At 39.4% G+C, this 10,265-nt stretch overlaps 1 protein-coding gene across 1 annotated transcript; it reads left to right on the top strand.

Annotated features, from left to right (window-relative positions):
* The first annotated feature begins 334 nt into the window (after window positions 1-334).
* LOC136996956 (uncharacterized) lies at window positions 335-8,517 on the top strand. The gene is made up of 6 exons (XM_067346930.1): window positions 335-587; window positions 828-1,123; window positions 1,208-1,386; window positions 1,531-1,773; window positions 7,454-7,580; window positions 8,512-8,517. The coding sequence occupies exons 1-6, from the start codon at window positions 335-337 to the stop codon at window positions 8,515-8,517; spliced, it is 1,104 nt and encodes a 367-aa protein (XP_067203031.1).
* Window positions 8,518-10,265: the final 1,748 nt, after the last annotated feature.

Raw genomic sequence — 10,265 nt, 5'->3', positions numbered from 1 at the left:
AATCTGGAGAGCAAAATAAAAGAAGCGTTGAAGGAGACGGAAGAAGAGCTGGGGAGAGTGGAAGAGAGGAGAAGAAGGTGGTGGGATAAGGAATGTGTCCAGGAAAAGAAAAGGGTAAAGAAAGAATTAAGGGAGTAGAGGAGAAGAGGGGGGATGGAGAAAAGTACAAAAGAGAGAAGAGGGAATACGGGAAAATATGTGAAAAAAAGGAGGAGGAGAACCAAAAATGGGAAAAACAAGCGGAAGAAGCGAGAAGAGAAAAGGAAGTATGGGAGATTGTAAATAGGGAGAGCAGGAGGAGGAGGAGAGTGAATGAGAGGATAGAGATGGGGGAATGGAAGGAGCATTTCATGGGAACACTAGGGGGGTTGAAGGGAGGGCGGTCAGAGGAGAGAGGAGGGGGCAAGGGGAGGGAGAGGAGGAGGAGGACGAGTTGGACAAGGAAGAGGTTAGGAAAGTGGTGAGAGCGCTAAGAGATGGAAAAGCGGCGGGGATAGACGAGGTACCGGCGGAAGTCTGGAAGTATGGGGGAGAGGATTTGGAGGAGTGGATATGGGGATTCTGCAACAGGGTGAGGAAAGGAGAGGGTTGGCCGGAAAATTGAAAGGAGGGGATGGTAGTGCCAATAGTTAAGAAAGGGGAGGGGGAAAAAGTGAAGGAGTATAGGGGGATCACGTTGATGCCCACGCTGTATAAGATCTATGCAACAGTACTGGCGGAGAGATTAAGAGAGGAAATAGAAGGAAAAGGACTAATGCCTCATAATCAGACGGGTTTTAGGAGGGGGATAGGGACGATCGATAACATTTATGTTTTAAATTATTTAGTGAATAAACAACTAGGAGGGAAAAAGGGAAATATGGTGGCGGTATTTGTAGACTTGAAGGCGGCTTTTGACTCGGTAGAGAGGGGGGTTTTGATGGAGGCTATGAGGGAGCGGGGGATAAGGGGAGGACTGGTAGTGAAAGTGGAGGAGATATTGAGGGAAACGAGGAGCAGGGTGAGGGTAGGAGGGGAAACAGGGGAGGTTTTTTGGACGGCAAGGGGGGTAAAACAGGGGTGCCCACTAAGTCCGCTGCTGTTTAACGTGGTGACGGCGGATTTGGAGGAGGAAATGGAGAAGGTAAAATGAGGAGGGGTTAGGTTGGGAGAAGGAAAAGTATACACGCTGGCTTACGCAGACGACATAGTTATGTTGGCGGAAAAGGAAGAAGAGATGGGGAGTATGCTGGAGAGGCTGGAGGGATATTTGGAGAGAAAGAGATTGGAGTTAAATGTGAAAAAGACGAAGATATTGAGGTTTAGAATGGGGGGAAGGATGGGGAAAAAGGTATGGAGGTGGAGAGGGAAGGTGATAGAGGAGGTTAAGGAGTTCAAATATCTAGGGTATACGTTAAAAAGGAACGGGAAGCAAGAGGCACACGTAAGAGAGAGGATTAAAAGAGCAGCGGCCATAATGGGACAGGTATATGGAATAGGGAAGAGAAGGTTTGGGAGAGACTGAGGAAGAAGGCTATGGCTTTTCGACAGGTTAGTATGGACGGTGATGGGGTACGGAGCGGAGATATGGGGGTGGAAGGAAAGGGAGATGATGAAGAAGTTGGAGGAGAGGTATTTAAAGTGGGTGTTGGGAGTGGACGGAAGGACACCGGGATATATGGTAAGGGAGGAGCTGAAGAGGGAAAAGCTGAGGGGAAGGGCAGGGAAAAGGGCGTGGGAATTTGAGAGAAGATTGGAGGAAGGGAAAGGAAGTGATTTGGCGAAAAAGTGCAGGTGGGAAATGTTGGAAAGAATAAGGAAAGGGAAGGCAAATTTGGAGTGGGAAGGAGAGAAAAAGAAATTCTTTGAAAGGAGAGGATTAGATTTGGAAAGGATAGAAGAGAAGAAAGAAAAAGGGGAACTAGGATATAGAGCGATAGAAAAAAAAAACAAAAAGATACAGGAAAAGGAGAGGGGGGGAGAAAATAAGGGGGTCAAGGTACAACAAATGGTACGGGAAAGTGAAGGGGGAGGGAATTCCGGGATACTTGAAAAAAGGTTGGGGGGAGAGTAGATGGAGGAGAGTGGCGAAATTTAGGTTAGGAAGTGAAATGAGGGAGGGAAGGTATTGGGAGACGGAGAAGAGTAGGAGATGCAGGCTATGCGGATTGGAGGAGGAGACGTGGGAACATACGTGGGAGATATGTAGAGAATGGACGGAAGGAGGAGGGAGTTGGCAGGAGCAAGTGGAAAAGATATTGGGGGAAGAGGGGGAGGGGGAATGGTGGATGAAAGAGATAGAGGAGGAAAGACAGGGAAGAAGAGGGTGGGAAGAGAAGGAAGGGAGGGAAGAAGGAAGGAGAGAGAGGGGAGAGAGGAAAGGAGAGGGAAAAGGAGAGAGAGAGAGAGAGAGGAAGAGAGAGAGAGAGGGAGAGAGAGAGAGAGAGAGAGAGAGAGAGAGAGAGAGAGAGAGAGAGAGAGAGAGAGAGAGAGAGAGAGAGAGAGAGAGAGAGAGAGAGAGAGAGAGAGAGAGAGAGAGAGAGAGAGAGAGAGAGAGAGAGAGAGAGAGAGAGAGAGAGAGAGAGAGAGAGAGAGAGAGAGAGAGAGAGAGAGAGAGAGAGAGAGAGAGAGAGAGAGAGAGAGAGAGAGAGAGAGAGAGAGAGAGAGAGAGAGAGAGAGAGAGAGAGAGAGAGAGAGAGAGAGAGAGAGAGAGAGAGAGAGAGAGAGAGAGAGAGAGAGAGAGAGAGAGAGAGAGAGAGAGAGAGAGAGAGAGAGAGAGAGAGAGAGAGAGAGAGAGAGAGAGAGAGAGAGAGAGAGAGAGAGAGAGAGAGAGAGAGAGAGAGAGAGAGAGAGAGAGAGAGAGAGAGAGAGAGAGAGAGAGAGAGAGAGAGAGAGAGAGAGAGAGAGAGAGAGAGAGAGAGAGAGAGAGAGAGAGAGAGAGAGAGAGAGAGAGAGAGAGAGAGAGAGAGAGAGAGAGAGAGAGAGAGAGAGAGAGAGAGAGAGAGAGAGAGAGAGAGAGAGAGAGAGAGAGAGAGAGAGAGAGAGAGAGAGAGAGAGAGAGAGAGAGAGAGAGAGAGAGAGAGAGAGAGAGAGAGAGAGAGAGAGAGAGTCACGGTGGGAATGGGAGTGGATTTGTGAAAGATGGAAATACTGAAGGCGCGAGGAAACGGAAGTCACCTTTGGCGAGAACGGGTGTGTGTGTGTGTAAGATCTGAAGGGTGAAGGGGAAGGGCGCAGGCCGGATAATAGCCTGTTGGACGGTTGGTCGCCTGGACCTGAATTCCTTTGGATAGGTTATTTTAGGGTAAGCGTAAATATAAGTTAATATTAAGGATAAAATTAAGTTAAATGTAAGCATATGTATGAGAGTGAACCCCAAGGGGAAATAAAACACTATTACATAGAAATATATATTTTTTGTTCCTATCTCATCTTAAAAGTTTATAGATTTTTATTTATTTTCCAATTAATATTACATCTAATGGAAATTTAAAATTTAATATTACATAAAATTTTATATGAAAAATGTAAAATTAAATCTAAAAATACATTTTTTCTAATAAATTTCCTCTGTGAAATTATCTAACAATGTAAAATTAATATGTAGAAATACAAAATTAAATGTATATTTAATGAGTGAAATTACATTTTGTACGTAAAGTTCCATATTCAATGGAATCCCAAAAATACATATTGTATGTGAAATTAATATAATCTGTAATTTTCTATATGGGTAGCAATATTACACGATTATGCTGGGTCAGAAAAAAACCCAGCATAATCATGTAATTTCACACAAATATTTTTTTCAGTGTATATTTTACCATATTTTACATATATTATATTAAATACTATATATATTATAAAAAAATAAATACATAAATAAAAAACAAAAAATTAAAATTAAAAAATTTTTTTTAATATTTAAAAAACACAAATATTTAATTAAAAAATAAAAAAATATAAAAAATTTAATAAAAATAAAAAGATTTATTAAAAAACGCAAAAAAACTTGACGCTGCTACAGTAAACTACATGTTAATTTCATTGCTTTATAATACTTTGTGGTGTAGCAGCGCCAAGTTTTTTTGCGTTTTTTAATAAACATCTTTCTATTTTGATTAAATTTTTTCTATTTGTTTATTTTTTAATTAAATATTTTTATTTTTTAAATATTTAAAAAAAAATTTTTTTATTTTAATTTTTTATTTTTTTATTTATGTATTTATTTCTTTATAATATATATAGTATTTAGTATAATATAGTATAGTATATGTAAAATATGGTAAAATATAGTATATAATATAGTTAGTTATATATACGATAGCTTTATGTACAAGAGTTTTATAAAAGAGTTTTATAGAAATAGTGTACAACTTTTTTCATAGTTTTTTAGTCCCACTTGGTGCCATTTCCTGATATCATATTTTGTTACAGAAAGTATATACAGGGTGTCCCGCATAAGGTGTACCACCGGGAACTGGGAGGTAGATGGGATTGAAATAAATATAAAAGTCCTTTACCGTTTTACGATATTCGCAATAATAAACGAGATATTAATTTTTACAATTGGACTAATGAGAGCGCGTCGAGAGAAGCGCTCGAGCCGCTCGAGGTCTAGCCCGGCCTAGTCTATCATACATTGGCTGCGGGCGGCGCGTTGGAAAGGCAAGAGGGGAAACGCGCCGTGGCTCGGCGCTCAGCTCACGTCTCGCCGCACCGCGCCTAACGTCACGCGTCTATGCCGCTACGCACAATCGCGATTACAATATGTATGTTGTATAATAATGACAAATAACTTATTTAGGGAAGAAAATAATAAAAGATCGCGAATTTGCGATAAAGTACGATACAATAAAGAAAAAAATTACAATTGTGGATACTGTAATTAAGTTATTTTGTATTTATGCGTTAATTTTTTACATTAACACGATTCTGTTACTTTTACTTTATTATGATATTTATTTGTTGTGTACATTTGGTATGAATTTTTTCACAGTGCAAGGAAACGCTATCGTTTCCACACCACCTTGAGGTAGATAGCTTGGCGCGTTTTTTTTTTAAGTGGTTTCCCCAGTAGGCCTAATCCACTCTTCTCACACTTCTAATTAAGTGTATGTTCAAAGTGCCTTCCTTGCATTTGCAAACATACTTCTACTCTCCGAGAAATTTGCCGTGTTGCACGGTGCGCCATATCTGGAGTGATGGTTTGAAAGGCCGCTATGATTTCATCACGTACCTCATTTTCAGTACCATCACGTTTATGCTCGACTAAAGCTTTGATATAGCCCCAAACGAAATAATCGAGCACGTTTAAATCTGGCGATCGTGCCGGCCAAACGATCGGACCACCCCGACCGATCCATCTATCCGAAAAACGATCATTTAAAATTTCTCGTACTCTACGAGAATAATGTGCGGGAGCTCCATCGTGCTGAAAAATCAGCGTTTCCCGCTCTCGAAGAGGAATGTCCTCCAAAAGAATGGGCAATTCATTTTCCAGAAATTCTGCATATCTTTGTCCATTGAGATGTGCCGGTAAAAAATACGGCCCGATCTGAAAATTTGCCACAGAAACGTTATGGAAACAATGCAATAGAAAAAATTGTCTTTATTTGCAAGAATATTTACCACTCTGTTTGCAAATATTCCTGCCCACACATTTATGGACCACCGATATTGGAAGGTGCACTGACGAACAGCTTGCGGATTCTCCTCTTCCCAAAACAAGAAATTGTGAGAATTGAATACACCATTCGGCGAAAAAGTTGCTTCGTCCGTCCATAAAATGTGATCGGGAAATGAAACATTTCGCCGACATTGTGCAAGGAATCCTGCGCAAGTTTTATTCATGATTATTATACAGTTAAAAGCGCTATAAATATCAAATAAAAATTAGAATAAAATCATAAAAATACCTTCACAGAAATAGATGCGCTGTATTTCATCTCGTGGAAAAAGTTGCTGCACACGTTGAAAATGGAAAGGATGCAATCCATTTTCTTGCAAAACACGATGCACTGTGGTTCGTGGTATACCAAGTGCGCGACTTACACGGCGTATAGTATTTTGGGGATTTTCCTCGAACGCACGCAGAATTTGTTCGTCGTTGTTGACGTGACGACGCAATACCCTGTCACGGTTTTCATGCATCATAACAACTCCTGTTTCTATTGCGCGTAGGAAACACCTCGTTATTGTGTGTCTGCTTGCATGCCGACGATTCGGAAATCGCTCCGCGTACAGACGCTCCGCGACACGAGCATTTCCTCTGGCCATACCGTAAAAATAAATCATGTAAGTATACTCTTCCGTTGTAAAATTCATTATAAGCGCACTCTAATAATACATTACTAAGAACAGATACGTGCAACAAATGTAAATACGAGAAAAAAACAATTGAAAATATATTTTCAATTATTTTTTTCTTGTGGTCATATATTGTTTTTTTCTCGTATTCACATTTGTTGCACGTATCTGTTCTTAGTAATGTATTATTAGAGTGCGCTTATAATAAATTTTACAACGGAAGAGTATACTTACATGATTTATTTTTACGGTATGGCCAGAGGAAATGCTCGTGTCGCGGAGCGTCTGTACGCGGAGCGATTTCCGAATCGTCGGCATGCAAGCAGACACACAATAACGAGGTGTTTCCTACGCGCAATAGAAACAGGAGTTGTTATGATGCATGAAAACCGTGACAGGGTATTGCGTCGTCACGTCAACAACGACGAACAAATTCTGCGTGCGTTCGAGGAAAATCCCCAAAATACTATACGCCGTGTAAGTCGCGCACTTGGTATACCACGAACCACAGTGCATCGTGTTTTGCAAGAAAATGGATTGCATCCTTTCCATTTTCAACGTGTGCAGCAACTTTTTCCACGAGATGAAATACAGCGCATCTATTTCTGTGAAGGTATTTTTATGATTTTATTCTAATTTTTATTTGATATTTATAGCGCTTTTAACTGTATAATAATCATGAATAAAACTTGCGCAGGATTCCTTGCACAATGTCGGCGAAATGTTTCATTTCCCGATCACATTTTATGGACGGACGAAGCAACTTTTTCGCCGAATGGTGTATTCAATTCTCACAATTTCTTGTTTTGGGAAGAGGAGAATCCGCAAGCTGTTCGTCAGTGCACCTTCCAATATCGGTGGTCCATAAATGTGTGGGCAGGAATATTTGCAAACAGAGTGGTAAATATTCTTGCAAATAAAGACATTTTTTTCTATTGCATTGTTTCCATAACGTTTCTGTGGCAAATTTTCAGATCGGGCCGTATTTTTTACCGGCACATCTCAATGGACAAAGATATGCAGAATTTCTGGAAAATGAATTGCCCATTCTTTTGGAGGACATTCCTCTTCGAGAGCGGGAAACGCTGATTTTTCAGCACGATGGAGCTCCCGCACATTATTCTCGTAGAGTACGAGAAATTTTAAATGATCGTTTTTCGGATAGATGGATCGGTCGGGGTGGTCCGATCGTTTGGCCGGCACGATCGCCAGATTTAAACGTGCTCGATTATTTCGTTTGGGGCTATATCAAAGCTTTAGTCGAGCATAAACGTGATGGTACTGAAAATGAGGTACGTGATGAAATCATAGCGGCCTTTCAAACCATCACTCCAGATATGGCGCACCGTGCAACACGGCAAATTTCTCGGAGAGTAGAAGTATGTTTGCAAATGCAAGGAAGGCACTTTGAACATACACTTAATTAGAAGTGTGAGAAGAGTGGATTAGGCCTACTGGGGAAACCACTTTAAAAAAAAAACGCGCCAAGCTATCTACCTCAAGGTGGTGTGGAAACGATAGCGTTTCCTTGCACTGTGAAAAAATTCATACCAAATGTACACAACAAATAAATATCATAATAAAGTAAAAGTAACAGAATCGTGTTAATGTAAAAAATTAACGCATAAATACAAAATAACTTAATTACAGTATCCACAATTGTAATTTTTTTCTTTATTGTATCGTACTTTATCGCAAATTCGCGATCTTTTATTATTTTCTTCCCTAAATAAGTTATTTGTCATTATTATACAACATACATATTGTAATCGCGATTGTGCGTAGCGGCGTGCATAGACGCGTGACGTTAGGCGCGGTGCGGCGAGACGTGAGCTGAGCGCCGAGCCACGGCGCGTTTCCCCTCTTGCCTTTCCAACGCGCCGCCCGCAGCCAATGTATGATAGACTAGGCCGGGCTAGACCTCGAGCGGCTCGAGCGCTTCTCTCGACGCGCTCTCATTAGTCCAATTGTAAAAATTAATATCTCGTTTATTATTGCGAATATCGTAAAACGGTAAAGGACTTTTATATTTATTTCAATCCCATCTACCTCCCAGTTCCCGGTGGTACACCTTATGCGGGACACCCTGTATAAGCTTTTTTGAAAATTTTAATATATACAAGTTTTTTTTTAAAGGTTTTAATATATATGACAGGTTTTTTTGGAAGGTTTAATATATACGACAATTTTTTTGAAAGATAAAACAATACGGTTTTGTTTTAGTTGTGACAAGAGCGTGTCACAACTACTTGGCGCCTGTTTTTTACCTTTTTTTAAAAAAATATATATTACATCGCTGCGTTTGCTGGGATTTTATATAACACTTACGTGGCATTTTAGTACCGCGTGATATTTATGTGATAGAACTGCAATAAGCCCGTGAGTGAAAAATTACAACTAACAATTATATTACATATAACATATATGATACATTACATGTTACATTCTGTTTTATTGTGGCAATATAGTTGTTATATATCTGTGTTTGCTGGGTAGATTCAATACTTTTTTCGAATATGATGAATATACATTATTCAAACTTATCATCTTTGACATAAAAACTCCAAAAAATACCTACATTATCAGCTCAAATAAAACAAATATTTTTAAATATATCTTTTGTGCATTCGCCTAGTCAGAATCGTTTGAATTTTGAGCGATCCAAAAAACTGTTACATAGCCATATAGACATTTAAACGCATCTTTGATACATAATTATAGTATGTACTATATAAAAATTATAGCATATTTATCCAAAGCTGTGTCCGTATTGGATATTAATTTTATGGACTTGTTATGGTCACAACCCAGCAAACCATATAATGTATTATATATTTTATAACAATTTAACACATATAAAGGAATGGCTCAAATGATAACAATCAATTAATATAATAGAAAGGCATAGAGAGCCGTCGCGGGATGTTAGTGCGAAATTATAATTTTTCTTAAAGAAATTAATTTGTTAGTCTACGTGAGACAGTTAAATTTGTACACCGATCTCTGGTTCGAGATACTTAAAGTGTACGAAAATTTTAGTACATTGTTCTCACATATGGAGAATCAGTATGTACTGATAGGAATTATTAGAAAGAAGGGAATAGAGAAAAAATATCAGGGCGCGAGTGGCTAAGCCGGGAATTGAACCCGGGTCTTCCGCTTGCCGGGCGAATGTTCTGACCACTAAACTACTCAGACCCCACGCTTCTAACATTTATTTCTCTTAGTTTAGGAAATCAACAAATTTGTAGGACATAAACGCGTCATAATGCCCGCGTGATTTAAAACAATTTAACACATATAAAGGAATGGCTCAAATGACAACAATCAATTAATATAATAGAAAGGCATAGAGAGCCCGGCTTAGCCACTCGCGCCCTGATATTTTTTCTCTATTTCCTTCTTTCTAATAATTCCTATCAGTACATACTGATTCTCCATATGTGAGAACAATGTACTAAAATTTTCGTACACTTTAAGTATCTTGAACCAGAGATCGGTGTACAAATTTAACTGTCTCACGTAGACTAACAAATTAATTTCTTTAAGAAAAATTATAATTTCGCACTAACATCCCGCGACGGCTCTCTATGCCTTTCTATTATATTATATATTTTATATTATTAAGGTATTTTGGTGATTAGGGGGAGGTATGACATCAACAATCAGAACTTAATTGAGTTTCTGTAATAAAAGTAGTATTTTATTATTTACAAGTTTTTAGCTTGGTATTTACAAGGTCTCACCTGTAATAAAAGAAACGACATTTAATGTCCGTAGACCGTCAATCACTCCTAATTACAAGTGTTTAGATCTGTTAATTGAACACAGTAGAGTCTTTAGGTTAACTTCACTTTAACGATGCTCCACCTGTGTCAATCCGCGTCGTATGATAAGCCGTGCATGTTGCGGTCTACTACACCGACGCTCGAGAGAGCGCGGGAATGGTTGAAGAAAATATATTTTCTTTACATATG

Source organism: Linepithema humile, chromosome 1 (genome assembly GCF_040581485.1).
Source record: "Linepithema humile isolate Giens D197 chromosome 1, Lhum_UNIL_v1.0, whole genome shotgun sequence".
In the NCBI taxonomy this organism is placed as follows: Eukaryota; Metazoa; Arthropoda; class Insecta; order Hymenoptera; family Formicidae; genus Linepithema; species Linepithema humile.
The sequence above is the reverse complement of the archived record's forward strand: the minus strand, read 5'-3'. Positions and strand labels throughout refer to the sequence as shown.